At 39.3% G+C, this 20533-nt stretch overlaps 1 protein-coding gene across 2 annotated transcripts in view; it reads right to left on the reverse strand.

Moving 5' to 3' along the window:
- The window catches only part of tbc1d22b (TBC1 domain family, member 22B), a 56472-nt gene that overhangs the window by 12857 nt on the left and 23082 nt on the right, over positions 1-20533 (reverse strand). For both annotated transcript variants that reach the window (XM_022670617.2, XM_022670616.2), the window contains 5 exons: positions 19501-19566; positions 15618-15732; positions 7296-7402; positions 4666-4741; positions 1216-1343 (listed from right to left, as the gene is read on the reverse strand). In XM_022670617.2, the coding sequence (XP_022526338.2) occupies positions 1216-1343; positions 4666-4741; positions 7296-7402; positions 15618-15732; positions 19501-19566 (492 nt within the window). The remainder of the gene's footprint in view (positions 1-1215; positions 1344-4665; positions 4742-7295; positions 7403-15617; positions 15733-19500; positions 19567-20533) is intronic.

A 20533-nucleotide genomic window follows, 5' to 3' on the forward strand; every position in this document is an offset into this window, starting at 1 on the left:
CTTAGCAAACCATCTATCAACTACCTAGCAACACCATAGCAACCACCATAGTAAACAGTGGGAGCTATTTTAGCTGTGCAACCATCCTGCATTTCCTTCAGGAAATGTACTTTTCTAGTTATTATTATTATTATTATTATTATTATTATTATTATTATCATTATTATTACTGTTGCTATTATTATTATTATTATTATTACTACATGCTCTTATATAGCTGGTTGCTTTACTGTGCTGTCATTTCTTATCTACACTAATAGCTAATCATTCCTCTACTCTTAGTCTGGAAACCATACATTCAGATAAGCAGGGATTAAATTAAGTAGGATAATAAAGTGCAACAGAAAGCCTTTAATCCCTGTGGACAGTTTATAAATAATAATTAACACAGTCTGCAGCACAGGAACCACAGGTTCTGCTCAACCAGCCACACGCTAAAACAGGTTACCAATAACTACAACTGAATAAATAAAAAAATATATAGCTTCTAAAATAAATAAATATATAAAATAAATAAATAAATATTTAAATAAATTATTGATGCTAGTGCTCTATAGCTAGGTTTTAAATAACCATGACTTCACTGAAAGGAAAATCATTACTGCATCCAGAATGATAAAAAAAAAGATCCATAATAGACCATAATATTCATAATATCGTCGCTGTCCTATGAAAAACACTTTTCTCCATTTTTGTCGATTTTTAGTGTACTGCATAATTTGAACATACAAACTGTCCCTCACACTGTACCAAAATATCTTGATGAACGGACCAATAGAAACTCTTCAAAATGACCTGAAATAAACTCTTTTTACATTGACTTCCATTGAAAGACTCCAAGGTTTTTTCTCTCTCCTGTAAAGTTGCTGTTTTGGCGATTTGTTTTTATTGGACAGCGAAGATATGCATAAAAAGCGTCATAACATCTAGACATTGTGACATTGGCTGTGTAAATGTTGTACAGTAGTATTTGATATAGTAGACATTTGATACAGTGCATTTAAATTATGTATATGAATTTTAATGTATGTATTTATCTCTATAAATACTATAAACAGTCAATTTTTAAGCATTAACTAAAAAAAGGGATTCAGAACCTAATAAAGCTAAAATATATTCCAGTGTTCAGTTCAAAATACTATAATAAAATAATATTATAACTTTCTGCTATAGGTGTGTGTGTGTGTGTGTGTGTGTGTGAGTGTGTGTGTGTACCTGGTAGGTGTCCCACAGACGGATGGTGCAGCGCAGTGGAAGCTCCCTCATCAGCAGGTTGTTCATCCAGCGGAAGGCAAACTGCAGGTACTCCACCTCACACTTCTGAAAGTGAAGATGGATGTCCTCTGCAGTGAGACAAAAACAGAACAGAGACACGTTCAGAATTAAACAGCTTTATTAATATTACTTCTTTTACCTCAGATGCTGTTTCTGAATCTCCCAGCTTGTAAAGATTTCTTGCAGTGAGAATATTAGCACCAAACTTGGGTATTTATATGCAAATCCTTATAAAATCATTCTATATTTGTATTTAGTTGCGGTTTTGCTTGTTTTAGAGGATGCTTGAAGACAAATCTGTTTGAAAACTGTGGAGGTGGATCATGCAACATGACAATGACCCAAAATAAAACAGTAAATCCACTAAGACCAGTCTTTTTAAAAATAATAAAAAAAATATATATTTTTTTTTCTTTAATAAGTTTAATAGTTTCTGCCATAATCTGGATTAGAACATTACTCAAATATTGACTATTCACTGTATACCTTTAACACCTGTAACTAAACACAGAGACAAGATAAAGAGACAAGAAATTCAAGTAATTAACTCTTGATGAGTTAGTTCAGCACAGCTGTTAACTGAAAGCCTGAATTCCGGATGACTCTACCTAAAATGCACTATGATAAAATGAATAAAAAAGAGGAATAAAATAAAAGAGGTGCCCATTTTTTTAAAGAATCTAAAACAAACATTTTAATTTAAAATGCAGAATATTAAAAAATAATGGAAAAAAAAAATCACTGTCTCAAAATGAAAAGTCTTTGGAATTTTAAGGTGCCGTCAAATGTAAAAACCCATACCTGCTGTCCTCCCAAATTTAGATTACGCTCTCCCACAGAGCTCCATATATAATTACATTCAATTGAAAATAAAAAGAGAGAGCGAAAAGAGTGCGAGCGAGCGGGAGCACTGAGAATACGGATGTTTAATATATAAAGCTTTCCATTCAGCGAGGGAAGGGCAGAAAAAGGATGGCGTTTAGAACGAGGCCGTATTGACTGAGCTCATGATGGATTTCAGTGAGGTCTGAAACGGCCCCGAGAGGAGAATAATGGAAACCGCATCTATCAGATTGATAATGGACACTTAAACAGAGCCGGAGCAATATAAACTCTCAATAAAGAAGATAAAAAAAAACACATCAACTACTTAAAACTGCGAAAAGCTCTTTCCTGTATTAAGTGTTCTCGGTGTATTACGCAAACTTTGCATCAGGAGGGATCCCGAACAGGCGGCCGCGTGTCGCACGCGTAACGCACGTTTAACATTTAATCTGAAATTTAAATTCTCTTTGAAATTTCATCTCTAACATTGCCTCACTCTCATGCTTTATATTACGCTTCCCCTCCCCGTGAGAATGCAGCCGTTCCCCTTCACTTCTTTCTTCTCCATTTCTCTTCTCTCTCTCTCTCTTTTTTTTTCACCATGTTCTCGCTTGCTTTCACACCCTAATCGCTGAGACTTATGAAAAAAATTGATTTCTTAGTCCATCTCCCTCATTTGTAGCCGTGTGCTATATTATATTGTACACAAATTTCCTAAACAGAGTAATATAGTAAACTAGTGCATCTCAAAAAAAAAATAATAATAATAAATAAAAAATAAAATAAAATAAATAAAGAATATCACTGAAAAGTTGCTAATTCATTTCATTAATTCAGTTCAAAATTTGAAACTTATATTATTATAGATAACTGGTATGAATTATTACGGCTTACAGACAAGGAAACCCAAAAATCAGCCTCACAGACAATTTAAATATTATATATTATATATAATTGGTTCTTTTGGTTATATCCAGTCTAAGTCCAGAGTTAGTGCAGTGTTTTTCTGTAAAAACCTCTTTTTGGCCAACTTTTAACCAACTTTTATGCAGATTTCATTTTCCAGCAGGACTTGGATTAGTAAACAGACAAAATTTTATAACAGATGTTTTTTTTTTTTTTACTGAATGTTTTAAATCTTTATACTTGCATAAAATAAACTAAGATTATTTTGTTGCTTTCTCGTCATAAAAAAATAATAATAAAAAAAATAAAATATATATATATATAAAATAAAAATAATAATTATAATATATATATATATATATATATATATATATATATATATATATATATATATTTTTTTTTTTTTTTTTTTTTTTTATTATTATTATTATTTTTTTTTTTACATAGAAAGGGCAACAATGACCTGTTGTTAGCCAAATAGTGAGCCCACATCCCTCTATACTGTTACCCTTTCTACGTATGTGTTATAACTGATTATTAATGATTATTTTTAAGGCATTTACAACCTAATTAGTAACCATTAATAAACTAATTGTAAACCATTTATAAACCCTTTATAAAAGGTAGTCTTCTTTTAAAGTGGTACCGCTGAACTTTAGCGCTCCTGATGACGTATCAGGTTTCTTTCAAGGGTTTTCCAATTCTTAGAGGAAGGATTTCAGCCCTTTCTCTTATAACTCTGTTCTTAAAGGAAGGGTTATACTCAAAAAAAAGGGGGGGAAGGGGTAAGTGGTTAGGGCCAAGGAGTAAAAGGGGATTGGTCCATAATGTTTTTGGGGTTTAACAGCACTTTTAGTCTTGGCATATTAAGTTTAATAGCCTTTTTTAGGACTTAATATAACTTAATGTTCAAAAAAAAGTACAAAAACAGTACAAAAGAATTTAAATTTGGCTCTCCAGAATAACAGCGTATTGTGTAAATGTCATAAACGCTGATTGTCAGACAAGCCCTCACTTACTGAATCACACAAAACCTTTACTAAAAGGAGAACAGTGCTGTGTGCAGTGGGTCTAATGGTGGGCTTTAATTGCAGCTGAACTGATCCTCAGAAGAGGTGTTAAATGATATTCTTAGAAACGTTTCTGAATGCCAGGTTCACCCTCTGCGCTGCAAAAATAAATAAATAAAAAATAGAGAAGAAAAGAAAAACTCAAAGAAAAGCCTCACTTTTTTTTCATTTAAACAAAACAAAAAAAGAAGTCTTTATTCACTTTATTCAACTCTGAACGGCGTCTGACTCATAATTCCTGCTGTTTTTAACTCTGCACAGAGCTAAAAAAGAAAGAGCGAACCTGACTGAACCTGAGAGTTCATTATAAGAGAGTTCGCTAAATATATCTGCTGTTAAACTCAGAACAAAGCTGTTAAACAGTTAAAAGAGTCGTCTACTGATTCAGTATGAATAGAATATATTTTTCATTATAATATGTTTCATTAGGGGAAAGTGAACACAGTAAATAGCAAATAGCTAACAAAAAACAGACTGTTCTCAAGAATATTACAATATGGAGATGTTTTTACTGTGTCAGAATTATGGATAATATATGACACACCCCTAATGTTAAATATAATTAGATCTGAAGAGTAAAGAGTCTCACCATCGATCCTGCTGATCAGTTCCTCCAGAGCCTTCACTTTCTTCTGAATACCAGGCTGAGCAAACGTGTAGTTATCCTGCAAAAACAACACACACACACACACACACACACACACACACACACACACGCACACACACACACACGCACACACACACACACGCACACACACACACACACACACACACACACACACACAGTTGTTTTGTCTAGCCTCAAATATGTTAATAGTTTTGGTACCTTGAGGAGCTTCTTTCTCTCAGATAAAGTTAATAATATATCTTTATTAAAGAAAAAAACTTGTCTTTCTCAGGGACCAAAAAAGTCTTAAAGTCTAATCGTTCATGTTTAACTGTTATAGTAGGATAGAGTTCAGTTTGATAAGGCTCTAATCGTTCTATTATTTTTTACATGACACACTGCTGCTACCAAAAAAAGCCACTAGATGGCATTACATATATATCTTAATAACATTATTTAAATTCGACCATTAGTGCCTAATGTGGTGTATTACAGATCACTTGTATCACTTTGCATCACTTATATCAAGCCCACCTTTTGAAATAAGATTTTGTAAATTTGATGAATCAAACCAATGACTGACCATAGACTAATCTAAAACTGGCAGAGGCCTCTCTGCTGTAAAAAAAAAAAAAAAAAAAAAAGAAAATCAGAAATAAAATCGAATCGAGGATTTAGAGAATCGTGACACCCCTAGGCATTTTTTTTAATAAAAGTTTTTTTTTAATATTTTTTTAAAATTTTTTGTTTAATAATAGGTCTATGCTTCTTCAGTGTTGCAATTTTAGCTAACATCATTCTGAATAGATTTTGCTCATTCAAACAGCCTGAAATATATATTTTTTAAATCTCAGGTTTAAATCGGGCTCGGGCTCATAATGAAAGGTTATGGGCCGGGTCGGATTTTTTGGATCTGTATTCATGCATCTCTGATAAATTGCAACTACAGTAACTACACATGTGCAACATGCTGCTAATTATGAGTGATTGTGCCTCTGATTGGCTGGCTGATGGGCTGGTGGGCCAATGCATGTCAGTGAGGACCAGAGGCCATCAGCTATTAGAATACAGATTACATGCCAGCCCAAGATACCCAACGCCTGGAGAGATGGATGGATGGATAGATGGAGAGATGAATGGATGGATGAACAGAAGGCTGGACTGATGGAGCATGCAGATTGTTAGCATTAGCCTGCGGCTCAAGACCAGTAAATCCAGTGAGTGGCGACACGCTCCCATGCTTTATCTGACCCCGCCTACAGGGGGCGGCCCTGACCCCTCCCAGTGTACAGTGAGATAAGGTTGAAGGGATGAGCACACAAAGAGACGCACAGAGACGCACAGAGATGCACAGAGATGCACAGAGACATCCACCCACACAGAGGGACACAAACAGACATACGCGCACAGAGATGCTCACAGAGATGAGCACAGAGACAATCAGATACAGACAGACACACAGAGAGACACACACAGACAGACAGACAGACAGACAGAGACACAGAGAAACACACGCAGACAGACAGAGACACATGCAGAGGCACACAGAGACGCAGAGGCACACAGAGACACAGACACAGAGACACAGACACAGTGAAAAGAGTGAAAGAAAGACTAAAAGAGAGAAGATGAGACACAGTAAAAGATAGCAGAACAGAAGACTGAAAGAGTAAGAGAAATATAGAAGGGGAGAGAGAGAGAGAGAGAGAGAGAAATAAATAAATAGAAGAAATATTTTTTTTAAAAAAGCAACAGAGGCACAAGAGAGGGAAAAAGAGTGAAAGAGAAATGAGAGATGCTGTGTTGAAAAAGAGAAGGGGGAAGATGTAAAGACAAGAATGAGAGAAGGCGGCAGAAAAACAGGTAAAGTTAAATGAAAGAGTGAGAGAAGGACTAAAAGAGAGAGAGAGAGGAGATGAGAGAGAAAAAGATGACAGAAGACAGAAAGAGCAACAGAGATGAAAGAGAATAAGATGGAAAGACAGGAAAGAGTGAGAAAGAGAGAGTAAGAGAAAGACAGATAAAAGAAGAAGGCCGAACAGACACACGCAGAGACGCATAGAAAGATGCACAGAGACAGACAGACACACAAAGACAGACAGACAGACAGACAGACACACAGCTCCATCTGCCCTGTTCCTCTGCTGAAATGTCCTGACCTCTCAGCTAAAGGTCAGAGCGCACACCCCCAGCTCCCTCATCATCAGACTGTAGAATGAGCTGAACACACTGTTCACTGGAGGAAACAGAGAAATGCGAAACACAGAGATACAAAAAGGTTCTCGGAACGAACCTTCGGACGACATGTTCTGTACTGTGTACAAACGCATGTCCCTATTTGTATACTTACGATTAATTAAAAAAAAAAAAAAAACGCAGAGACTCGGTTCCGATACATCAGCTCACAGATGCAGCCTTGAGCTGATCCACATCACCCTATAGGAGTGATGAGGGGAAAGAAGAGAGACATCTACTGTACTGTACCCACCCAGAGAGAGCAAGGCTAATTGTGCTCTCTCAGGGCTCTGGCAGCTGACTGCAAGCTGCATGACCGGGATTCGAACTACTGATTTTTCCCATCCCTAGGGATGGTAAAACACACACACACACACCTGTATTCCGTCCAGCAGCTTGCTCATACACCAGAAGCTGTCCGCCTCGATGTTCCGCTGCGTGTCCAACGGCAATGCAGCCATCTCAAAGTTCTCCACGTCCTCCTCTGCAACAGAACACACACACACACACACACAGTCAGTTAACAGATCACAGACACACTCCTTTTCCCTCATGTGTTCTCGTCAGCATGTCCTCCGGGTACGACTGCATGCCCGTGTGCTCAGACAACACACGGCTGTCAGAGCGCTAACACACTCTGCTAACACACTCCGCTAACACACTCCGCTAACACACTCCGCTAACACGTCTTTATCCTCCTCATTCATTCATTACCCTCCATTATTCCCTCTCTCTCTCATTCTCTTAATAAAACACTATTCTCTCTCTCTTTCTCAAACACACACACACACACACACTCTGGCTCTAACTGCGGTGACCTTTTCTCGTTTCTTAAACAGTGTGTGTTAAACGGTGCTGTTACACACACTGACCCTCGAGATTCAGCCGAGACCCCAACACACACTCTCACACGTTCACTTCACTGCAGGAGGAACACCACACACACACACACACACACACACACACTCCTTCAATGTCTGATTCTCTCTCTCTATCTTTCTCTCGCTCACACACACACCAGCACTCCTCACTAGTATGGCTTGATAATACAGAGAGAGAGAAAGAAAGAGAGAGAGAGAGAGGGAAAGAGAGAGAGAGAGAAATTAGTAAAAGAGGGAGGAGATGAGACAGTAAAAGAAAGCAGAGCAGAAGACCGAAAGAGTAAGAGAGATAGAAAGGGAGAGAGAGATAAGTAGGAATTGAGAGAGAGAGACAAGAAATGAGAGATGCGGTGGTGAAAAAGAGAGAGGAAGATGTCAAGAGAAGTGAGAGAAGGTGACATAAAAACAGGTAAATAAAAAGTTAAATAAAAGATAGAAAGAAAGACTAAAAGAGATAAGAGAAAAAGATAACAGCAGAAGACTGGAAGGGTAATGGAGATGAAAGAGAATAAGAGAACGAGGAAGAAATGAAGATGGAAAGACAGGAAAAAGAGAGTGAGAGAAAGGCAGATAAAAGAAAAAGACCGAAAGGGTAAGAGTGAAAATAACCCCTCTCTGCTGACTACTTTTATGGAGATGCCGATTTCATTTTCCAGCAGGAGTTCAAAAGAGGACAAATTGTTGGTGCACGTCTTGCTGGAGCATCTGTGACCAAGACAGCAAGTCTTTGTGATGCATCAAGAGCCACGGTATCCAGGGTAATGTCAGCATAGCACCAAGAAGGACCGACCACATCCAACAGGATTAACTGTGGACGCTGTAAGAGGAAGCTGTCTGAAAGGGATGTTCGGGAATTCAATGTGCACCTCAACTCTCCTGTTTCCACCAGAACTGTCTGTCGGTGCCACGTCAAACTATTGGCTATACGCTTTGCAGCCTTGATCTGTGTGTGTGTGTGTGTGTGTGTGTGTGTGTACACACACAGTTTGAGTAGATCCGTTCTGCCTTGCCCCCCAACCCCTCCTTTAACACTGAGAGAGCAGCAGTGATATCCCTGCATTGCAGCACCAGCAGCTGAAGCACGAGAGGTGAAGCCAAACAGGTGTTTGGACAGAAAAGAGAGGGAGAGAGGAGGGAAAAAGCAGGGGATTATGGAAGGAGAAGAAAGCGAGGGAGAATAAACGGAATAATAAACGAAGGGGACGGCCTGTCCGCCAGCCTGGACACACAGAGTGAGGAGGACGCGGGGCTGGAGGACCGGATGTCACGGAGATGTAGACTCAGGCTATTACCCCTGATCCCTTTAGCTTTAGCCTCTAATATTCACACTCTGCACCACAACTGCACCCCACTGCACTGTGCCTGGACTGAAACACTCACACACACACACACCCTTTTACACACACACACACACACAGAGTGTGTGAAAATACCATGCCACTCTGGACCATGCAGAGGAAATCCTGTTTGAGGGCACAAAGAGAGAGGTTTGGGTACCCACAATGCCCCAAAACCCCCCCAGAGCATCCAGGTCACTGTGCCATGCTCTACTTATCCACACCCATAAAAACCACTGCACACTAAATCTGCAGTGAAAGAACAACATGAAAGAAATGAAAAAACATCAGAAAGTGGTATGATTAACAAACGCATATAAGGGTGACGCTGTAGAAGAACCACCATCTTGGATTCAAAAAAATTTATTATTTTTTATTGCAGAATAAAAACATATAAAACATTGCAGAACCATAGTATAATCATTTCTCAGACAATTACTTTTGGCGGTGTGGGCAGTACGCCAAATCCTGCTGGAAAATGAAATCCGCATCGCCATAAAAGTTGTTAAAAAGCATCAAAACTGCCCTGAAATATTATAGCACCGTAAAAAAATTATATACAGTTAAAGACCACTTCAGTTTCTGAATCAGTTACTCTGATTCTGCTATTTATATGTTTATGAGGTTTATTGAGTAAAATGAACATTGTTGTTTGATTCTATACTAAACTACAGACAATATTTCTCCCAAATTCTAAATAAAAATATTATACTCATTTAGAGCATTTATTTGCAGAAAATGAGAAATGTCTGGAATAACAAATAAAAAGATGCAGAGCTTTCAGACCTCAAATAATGCAAATAAAACAAGTTCATATTTGTAACATTTTTTTGGTGGAATAACCCTGGTGGTTTTTAATCACAGTTTTCATGCATCTTGGTATCATGTTCTTCTCCTCCACCAGTCTTACACACTGCTTTTGGATAACTTTATGCTGCTTTACTCCTGGTGCAAAAATTCAAGCAGTTCAGTTTGGTTTGGTTTGATGGCTTGTGATCATCCATCTTCCTCTTGATTATATTCCAGAGGTTTTCAACTTGGTAAAAATCAAAGAAACTTATCATTTTTAATTGTTTTTTTTGTACTCAATTTTTTTTTTACAGATTGGAAGGTTTGGTCTTCCGAGATGTTTTCTTTTATTTTAACCAGGACAAATTGGGGCAGCCGTTTTTAATCATGAAAGTTAAATGTTTCTGATATCGGGTCAATGAGGATAAATTTTCTTTCCTGTGATAGAATCATATATCAGCGCTCCTCTGCTGCTCCTGCGCTCTTTCACTGTTACGCTTAACGTCACTGTTCTTCTGGGTAACATTGACTGCATGGATGAATGGCTTTCTAGGGCTGCATGGCGCATTTCTGCCTTCTCTGAGAACCTCCACAGAGGGGGAAAGAGAGTGTGTGTGTGTGTGTGTGTGTGAAAGAGAGAGAGAGAGAGAGCGAGAGAGAGAGAGAGAGAGAGAGAGAGAGAAAGAGAGATAGAGAGAGGAGTATTGGCTCTCCTGAGCAGCTCAATAGCGGGTAGTGAAGTGTTTTAAAAGAGAGCCGGCAGGCTCAGGAGTCACAATGCCCTTTGCTTTAAAGTATTGGTATTGATAAGCTGAAGCATTTGAAGTAGTGTGTGTGTGTGTGTGTGTGTGTGTATACGTACATGTGTGCACTCGAAAGGGCATATCAACTTACACTGACAGGAGAGGAGAGGCCTATAAAGAACACACTTATGTGGCATATCTCACACACACACACACTTTATATACACACACACACACACACAAAGTACACACACACAGTGGTATTCTGCTTCATTAAATCGTTTCATTACAGTACATACAGTACATCGCCTCTGATTGGCTAACAACACTGCAGCAGAGAACGCCCACTTGCTGCTTTCAACCCCAAAGTCAATTTTACAGCTCAAAAACTTAAAAAGGACAATTTACAGTCTTAGTTGTAAAGATACAGCACTGAGCGCTAGGTAAAGTTAACCCTTAAACTTCGCTTAACGTTTTCCCCGCAGCATCGCTAACATTTCTTTCAGCTAAACTAACACTACTAAACTCTTACCTCAGACTTGGTTATTCGGTGGTTGGGCAGTTTCATCACATTGAAGCCCCAGAGTTTATATATTTAAGGTGGTGGAAAAGTGCAGAATCAACTGGAGATCCGATTTAAACCTACAGTTACTACTTACACAGGATAGCTAATGCTAACTAGCTGGTGTAAACAGAACTATAAGCCTAGGTTGGTTGGTGAGGCCATGAATTCACTGGGTGATGTAGATTTCTGAGCTTTTCCTGATCAACACGTATTTCTGAGGATTTTCTTTTACTAGCGACTGCAGACAATGCTGAGGATGAGGAACAGTTTTATCTGCGGCATGTACTGTATATACAACTTAGAGAAACTGATAGTAATTCACAAAGAACAAAAAAAAATGGATTTTAGAGGAAGGAGACTTTTTATATCAATGTATCAATGAAACACCTTCTTATCCACCCAGAAGGCCATTGAGACCCTCTCACATCTATCTATCTGAAGGGGTCAACCCAACTATTACCAGCACATAGCACAGACAAGCCCTTAACAATCTCAGCAAGCTTTGATCGGGCGATCTGATTGGTCGTCAGGGTGCCGGACACGCTCGCATGCAGCAAACCACAAGCCTGGGTAAACTTTTAAACCCTGGAGATCAATGAAGCTCATTCAACTTGAGCTATAGCTTCTGTCTCTCTTACAGCCTCACACACACACACACACACACACACACACATATATATACACACACACACACACACACACAAATTAGCAGCATAAAGGTCCAAACAGAATGGAGTAAAGCATCGGGATGAAAAACTTGCTTTTCAGTAATGAGCTTCGGGGAGAACAGAGAGAGAGAGAGAGAGAGATTAAAGGAAAAGAGAGAAAGAAAGAGAGAGAGGAGAAAAAAAAAAAGGCGGCAATCGATCGGTGCTCCAGGTAATCTGAGGGTATGTCCCGGTGTGTGTGGACTGGTGACATTGCGAGGTTGGCACATGCGGGAAGAGATCAATGCACAGCTTTTTGTTCTCCTGTAATCCTTAACTATCTAGAAGTAATTAACCTTCACAGCAGAGGAGAGGAAATAAATAGGGAGGGGAGGGAGGAAGGCTGGAGAATAGCAATGAGAGAAAGCTCCAACTTCATCCCCTCTGCAGCTCAACACAAGTGAGGGCCAGAGAAAACCCACCCACCCATGCAACAGCATGCAACTGCATGCAACACTATAAAACACCATGAAACACTATAAAACATCATGCAACACTATTCAATGACACTCAAATCCATATAATGCTATGCAAACACCATGCAAGACCAGCAAATACCATGCAAACACCATGCAAACACGATAAAACATCAAGCAAAATCATCCACTATCAACCAACATTGTCCAACGCCATCCAACAACATGTAACGCCAAGTTACGCCATGAAACACCAGCAAACACCATGCAACACCATTTAACGCCATGAAACACCATGCAACGCCATGCAAACACCATGCAACTCTATAAAACACCATGAAACACCATGCAAACATCATGAAACACTATAAAACATCATGCAACACCATTCAACGCCACTCAAATCCATATAATGCTACGCTAACACCATGCAAGACCAGCAAACATCATGCAAACACCATGCAAACACGATAAAACATCAAGCTAAATCATCCACCATCAACCAACATTGTCCAATGGCATCCAACATCCAACGCCAAGTTACACCATGAAACACTAGCAAACACGATGCAACACCATATAACACCGTGCAAACACTGTGCAACTCTATAAAACATCAAGCAAAATCATCCACCATCAACCAACATCATCCAACGCCATGTAACGCCATGCTATGCCATGAAACACCAGCAAACACCATGCAACACCATATAATACCATGCAAATGCCATGCAAACACTATAAAACGCCATGCAAACACCATGCAACACCAGGCAACAATTGGGGTGCACTATAAAAAGAAAAAAAAACTTTAGCCCATTGATTTAAAAAAAAAATAAATGATATAAAACTACCGCAAAAACTACTCCAAAATAGGGTGCATGTTGTTTAGACACTATAATTATAATTATGTGTACACTATAAAAAAAAAAAAACTTATTTATTTTTTTTATACATCTTTCTCTGTTCAGAGGTGAGTATTATCAGCCTGTAGCCTGCTGCTATCTCCAGCTAGCACTGCTGGAGCAGCATTAGGATTAGCATTAGCCCCTAACCATGCTAAGCAATAGCCCTTTCGCTGTGCAGAGGTGAGTATTATTGGTTGATGCTGCTGCACCCAGCCTTAGTGGAAATCTGGAAATCTATGCTCACCCAAAAAACTGTTTTCAAGTGTAGATTATTATACAGTGTTTGTTTAAATTTAAAAGTTTACTTAGCTAAGCTTTACTTAACTTTGTTATCTGCTAACCTAATTAGAACTTAACCTAATTTGAAGGAAAACATGGTGACACCCGTGTTCCTTACTAGTGTTGCATAATGCACCTTATAATCTGGTCCACCTTAGGCAAAATCCTAGTAAATAAAGCTTATCTATGTTATTCTTGAAGTTTCAGGTTTAAGTTTATAAAATAAACACGTCTCTACTGACTGACTGCCGACGTTTATGATAAAGAACTGTGTAGAACGCTTGTTTTAAATGAGCAGCACTGCGAGACTCTGAGGGACAGGAAGTGAAGGACACTGCCGAACTCCACAAGCGTCAGCTACACCCAGCGAAGGCTGAGGCGTCTGCAGGAAGTTCTCCCAAACCTGCACACTAATGAGCTTTTCCTCTTTCACAAAGAAAAGAACCTAATTAGTGAGAGCAGGTGGCAGGTGTTGTGGTGCAGCGGAGGAATGAATGCTTATAGGCAGAGGAGCTGGCAGCCTTCTTTATACCCACTAGGCGTTTTTATTTATTTCAAAAAATATAACCGAAAAAAATAAGCATCATCTTAAAACATTCTGATGTAGTGTGATAATTGGGCAAACAGTGGAAGGCCAAACATTTGTATTCTCTCCTTTTCTTCAGGTTCAAATGACTTCTTGTGTTTTAGACACACACTCCAACACACACACACACACACACACACACACACACACACACACTGAAAGACAACTGGTGCTTGTGAACTGGTGCCATATCATGCAGGAGACTGGGGTTCAATTCCCAGTCTGGGTGAGTATTAGGGCTGGGTCATCTTTTAAAAAAAAAAATGATACTGGTACTGGTTTGATACTTTAAATTCGGTACTAATACCCAAACGATACTTTTTTCAGTACTTTTTTCTAAATTCGAACAACAAAAAAATACAAAAAGCAACAAACATTCTCACAAATTGTATATATTTAAACAGTCAACATGAGTAATCTCATTCTCACGCTGCCATCAAAAAAGGGCTACCATTTTTTTGGATCTTGTTGGAACAAAAACAATGAGCATAATTATTTGTGGCGCTTTTATAGGAGCAAAAATGACAGATTTACTTTAACTGCATAACCTACAAAACCTAACCTTCTTTCCCTAAGCATACTGCTGGATGCATTTTCATTTTTTGAGAGTACTTTTAAGAAATATCAGCATTAGATTGGCAAAAATAAATTATACTTATATTAGTGGTGTCAATCACTTAAGAATTTTGTATTATTGTAAGAAAAAAAGGACATTTGCAATGTAAAATTTTTCCAATAACGTGAACAGGCACTGAATAATCTGTAGTACAGAGACATTTCCGTTGGTTCCTTTTGATCTCGAATTTCAATACGCAGCCTATACTGTGCTACACCAATAAGAGTCCTTGGGCAAGACTCCTAACCCTGCGTTCACACTGGAAAGCGACAAAGCGACAGGCGACCATTCATTTCCTATGGCAGGGCGCGATTTGTCGCCGCGACACACGAGAGGCGACAAGCGACAAAGCGACAGAGCGACACGGAGATAAATTTCTCAATTTTATGCAAATGAATTATGATGCGGTGAAGCGACATTCTAACCCAATTGGCTCCTAGCTTTTTTTTGGACCAATCACAAACAAGGCGGTTCGATGTCCTCAAGCTCCTGCTCTCTGAATTTCTAGTTTCTTTTGCTGTTCATTCTGTTAAATGGGGTGGAGCCACGTCGATCTGTGGGAACGGCTGCGTTTCCAGCGCAGTTAAATCACAGAAACGCCCAAGAGTCCAGCAAGTTTGGGAGTTATAGCTGTAGAATAAAGTGGCCAAGCGATTCCTTTTTTGTGCCTTTTTTCTTGTCGGAGGCTGGACCATGATACACGCGGGCGTTGAGCTTGACACGCCCACAAGCGACAAACGCTGAGCGACACAAGCGTCTCGACGCGTTCCAGTGTGAACGCAGGGTTACACTCCATTGGCCCACATCTCCACCTCTGGATAAGAGTGTCAGCTAAATGCCATAAATGTTAATGTATTGTAAATGTAACTTACCCACAAACTCAGAGAGGAAGACGACGAAGAACGGCGTGACGAGGTCGTTGATGCCCTGAACGTAACCGCTGGCCGGATGCCGAATCGCCCAGATAAAAAGAATCCTTTCAAACACCTGAGAAAGAAAATAGCGTCCATCATTAAAACCATCCAAATCATTAATACAAGCAAATGCATATTGCTGATGTCCTGCAAAAACCAATTACTCAACCCATTTATTACTAGTGATGCTCCAACACCAGGAGGGTGAAGCCCAGCACACGCCTCCTCCGACACATGTGAAGAGTCAGACTCCGCCTCTTTTTGAACTGCTGCTAATGCTGTAGCATTGCCAAGTAGCATCATAGCGCTAACGCTCGGAGGAAAGCTCAGCAACTCGGTTCTGATTCTGACGGCAAGCTGCATGACCAGGATTCGAACCTGCGATCTCCCGATCATAGTGGCAGCGCTTAGCCTGCTTGACCACTCAGAGACGATAAAATGTATTTTTAAGCAACATGCTTAAAATAAATTCAATTAAATGAAAAAATATGATAAAGAAATATAATAAAGAAAAATATGTATAAATCTTAAATAATGTCTTATTATTAAAGTGCATTTTAATGTAGTTTTAGTGTAGTTCAAGTAGTATATTTACGATATACCTTATTTTTATTAGAAATTATATTTAAAAAAATACATTCTAAAATGTGCCGATAATTTTGTAGGTTTGTAGAATTTATTAAAAAAAAAAAAGGACTCAAAAGCACAATAGAATGCTTTTATATTGTGTGTAAATATAGCTTAATTACAACTGCAATTATACTGCAAATTAAGCTCATACTTTTTATAAGTTGCCATATACTTAAGCTGTTCCAAAACAGTACATTTAGTATGTATTTAGTATGCATTTTTACATGTTAAGTATACTTTAAATATAAAAGACTTAAATAAACTTTTCTTTTACAGGGGTATATACTACAAATTGCTTCTATATGCTTAGTGGAGTGGAGTGTATAAACAAGGAAGTGGATTTAATATGCACATGGCAGTTCAGTGTATATTACAGATAAATTTCACCATATTTTAAAATAATTTCACACATAAAATCCTGATCCTCCTGTGATCAAACCCTGAGGTGCACAGCGAGACGGCGATCCAGGCCAGCTTATTAACATAACTTACACCAACCCCTTTATGACTCAGCATTTAATAATACCAAAATGATTAAGTGGTGGATTTGCATTTTTCCTAGCAGGTTAATCAAGTTTTATTGTAGGCCATCACATTTGTGATGCTCCATTCACTTATGCTTTGCTGAGTGGATGGAACTGTTAAACTGTCTTTAGATGTTAAACGTGGTACACAGCCAGAGCACCCCCTGTTGGAAGCTATGCATCAGTACATCTCAGAAAACTAATTCAGAAAATTACACAATAACCAAGAAATAACCCCAATTTTTTTGTTTAAATAAAAAACAGACTGTAGGAATTATCCAAAAAAAGAGATCACTTCAGTTTCTGAATCAGTTTCTCTGATTTTGCTATTTATAGGAATATGTTTGAGTAAAATGAACATTTTTGTTTTATTCTATAAACTACAGACAACCTTTCTCCCAAATTTGGTTAAATAATAACCCTTGTTGGTTTTTAATCACAGTTTTAATGCATCTTGGGATCATGTTCTCCTCCACCAGTCTTACACACTGCTTTTGGATAACTTTATGCTGCTTTACTCCTGGTGCAAAAATTTATTCAAGCAGTTCAGTTTGGTGGTTTGATGGTTTGTGATCATCCATCTTCCTCTTGATTATATTCCAGAGGTTTTTAATTTATTGAAATCAAAGAAAGTCATTTTTTTTGTCCAGAGCTGAATAGTATATATTGTAGACTAGAACAAACTGTATGAGAAAAGTGTGAATTTTTTAGTCATTATGTAATTTATGTCATTTTAAGACTATTTATGCAACTGATGTAAAAAAACATAATATAATAACATTATAGTACATTTTTGCAACTTTTATTATTTATTATAAAGAATAATAAGACATTGGAATTGGAATATAAGTATTTGTAATACCTTAAATTAATCAAAATACCAACATATCTAAAGTACCAGTCAAAAGTGTCAAAATGTGTGTGTGTGTGTGTTTTTTTTTCCCTTTATTTTCCTAGAAAAGAAAAAAAAATGTTTCTGAGGCTGGTAACTTTGGCGAACTTAACCTGTTTAACTTTTGCACTTTCTTTCCTGTTGAGGTCCTGATGAGAGCCAGTTTCATCACTATGTTTTTGATGGGCTTATCGGATTGGCTGACCATCATTTCTTAATGTGTTTTTTTTTTCTTTATTTAGTAGAGTAGTTTTTGCTTCTCATAATCTGGATTAGAGCATAACTCAAATATTCAAAATCTGAACCATCTAGAAAAGACTGCAGATGAACCAGACCGTGGTTCAGTAGATCTGATATACCGCGTTTCAATGCATCCGTACAGAAAGTTCAGACCAAACCAGTTCAGAGCCTCCGATTTCAGCTGTGAAACTAAACTGCTGCATCCTGAGTGTTTTGTGAAGAGCAGAAGACGTGCAGGAGACTGACGGCATGAACTGCTGAACCGAGGCTGGAGGAGATGATGAAACTACAGACAGAAGAGCTGCTTACAAGTGTGAAATTGGTCCGTTGCGCCGCAGCAATGAAGCTAACGTCGCTAACGAGAAGTGACATTTAGGAGCCACCAATTAGCATATCACAAATCTAAAGCTAAAGGCATTTTCCACACAGATCTTACCTCCTTCACTGAGAGATGTGGACTACACAGGATTGAGATATCGTTATGAACTACGGCTGGGCGATTATGACCTAAAAAAATTATCTTTGATTTATCTTTGATTGAGTGTGGAGGAGTGTGGGGGAGTGTGGGGGAGTGTGGGGGAGTGTGGGGGAGTGTGGGGGAGTGTGGGGGAGTGTGGAGGAGTGTGGGGGAGTGTAGAGGAGTGTGGAGGAGTGTGGGGGAGTGTGGAGGAGTGTGGGGGAGTGTGGAGGAGTGTGGGGGAGTGTGGGGGAGTGTGGGGGAGTGTGGAGGAGTGTGGGGGAGTGTGGAGGAGTGTGGAGGAGTGTGGGGGAGTGTGGGGGAGTGTGGGGGAGTGTAGAGGAGTGTAGAGGAGTGTGGGGGAGTGTGGGGGAGTGTGGGGGAGTGTGGAGGAGTGTGGAGGAGTGTGGGGGAGTGTGGGGGAGTGTGGGGGAGTGTGGGGGAGTGTAGAGGAGTGTAGAGGAGTGTGGGGGAGTGTGGGGGAGTGTGGGGGAGTGTGGGGGAGTGTGGAGGAGTGTGGAGGAGTGTGGGGGATTTTCGATTAAAATAAATTTTCCCCACCCCTACTAAAAATCAAACTACAGATGACAAAGAAATGGTTAAAAATGAGGTTTAACTGTGAAAAAAAACATATATAATAATATAATATATAATTATATATAATAATATAATAATATAGCCAATTTAGCTGTGCAACCATCCTACTTTCCTTAAGGAAATGCACTTTTTTTTAAGTTTATTGTGTCAAACTATCAAAATATACGGTAAAATATAAAATAATAAAATAAGGTCTTGGGGCCTAACTATTTAGCTCTCCTCACCAGTAGAAAGACAAACAGAGGGCATGATAAAATATAAAAAAAATAATCGTGACTAATCGACTAATCAAACAAATAATCGGGCGAGATTAATACTAAACTATTAGTCATTGGTTGCAGCCCTTCTTCTATGTGGAAACTGTGGATCTCTGGCAAGTATTTAACCTCACTAACAAGATAACACCTCACAACTTACAGGTACAGGTGTATGCGTTCTCAAGCAAAGTATCAACGTGGAAGAAAACCAGTTTAGAGAGTAAAAGGAGAGAAAAAGACTCACCTCTTGGACCAGCGGCTGCTGGAACAATGGGATCAGTGGGTTTGTTCTGGGGATATCAATATGAATCTGAGGAAAAACACACACACAGACACACACACACACACACACAGACACACACACAGACACACACACACACACACACTCACCATCAGTGTATCTCTCAAGTAAAGGCTGAGGCAGGGTCTTTATGCCAGTTCAACGCGTGCCAGCTGGGACAGACCGGGGCTGCACGTCATGGAATCTACAGGGGTTGAACAATGAAACTGAAACACCTGGTTTTAGTCCACAATAATTGATTGTGGTGACGGACAGTTCTGGTGGAAACAGGAGAGTTGAGGTGCACATTGAATTCTGCGTGATTTGATCAGCCGTGGTTTTATGTTTTTTTGGATACAATCCGGGTTAGCACCCGAACATCCCTTTCAGACAGCTTCCTCTTACAGCGTCCACAGTTAATCCTGTTGGATGTGGTTGGTCCTTCTTGGTGGTATCTCGCTGACATTACCCTGGATACCGTGGCTCTTGATGCATCACAAAGACTTGCTGTCTTGGTCACAGATGCTCCAGCAAGACGTGCACCAACAATCTGTCCTCTTTTGAACTCTGGTATGTCTCCCATAATGTTATAGTGTGCATTGCAATATTTAGAGCAGAACTGTGCTCTTACCCTGCTAATTGAACCTTCTTCACACTATGGAGGCACTTAGGAGGCAGGAGACTTTTTTAACTGGGTTAAAACTCAGTGTAAATTCGATGAGAGCATTAGCCTTTGGTTTTTTTGAGAGAGGCATGCTCTCCCTGAGCGAGACTGGAATGGAAAAGCCTGCATATGGTGGGGTCAGCGAGAGGTCGGTGGAGTCCGGCGGAGTCGGGCGCGTGTGCGCTCATGTCCGCGGCAGCGCTCCTGCTGTTCAGGCAGTGTCAACACTAAAAGGTCATTTAGTGTCTGGCTGCATACGGCCAGAGGCCATTCAAACACCGTGCTACCACCTCATAAAAAGCCCTAAAAGGTCCGCTACTCATTTGCTAGGAG

Source organism: Astyanax mexicanus, chromosome 12, assembly GCF_023375975.1.
Source record: "Astyanax mexicanus isolate ESR-SI-001 chromosome 12, AstMex3_surface, whole genome shotgun sequence".
Classification (NCBI taxonomy): domain Eukaryota; kingdom Metazoa; phylum Chordata; class Actinopteri; order Characiformes; family Acestrorhamphidae; genus Astyanax; species Astyanax mexicanus.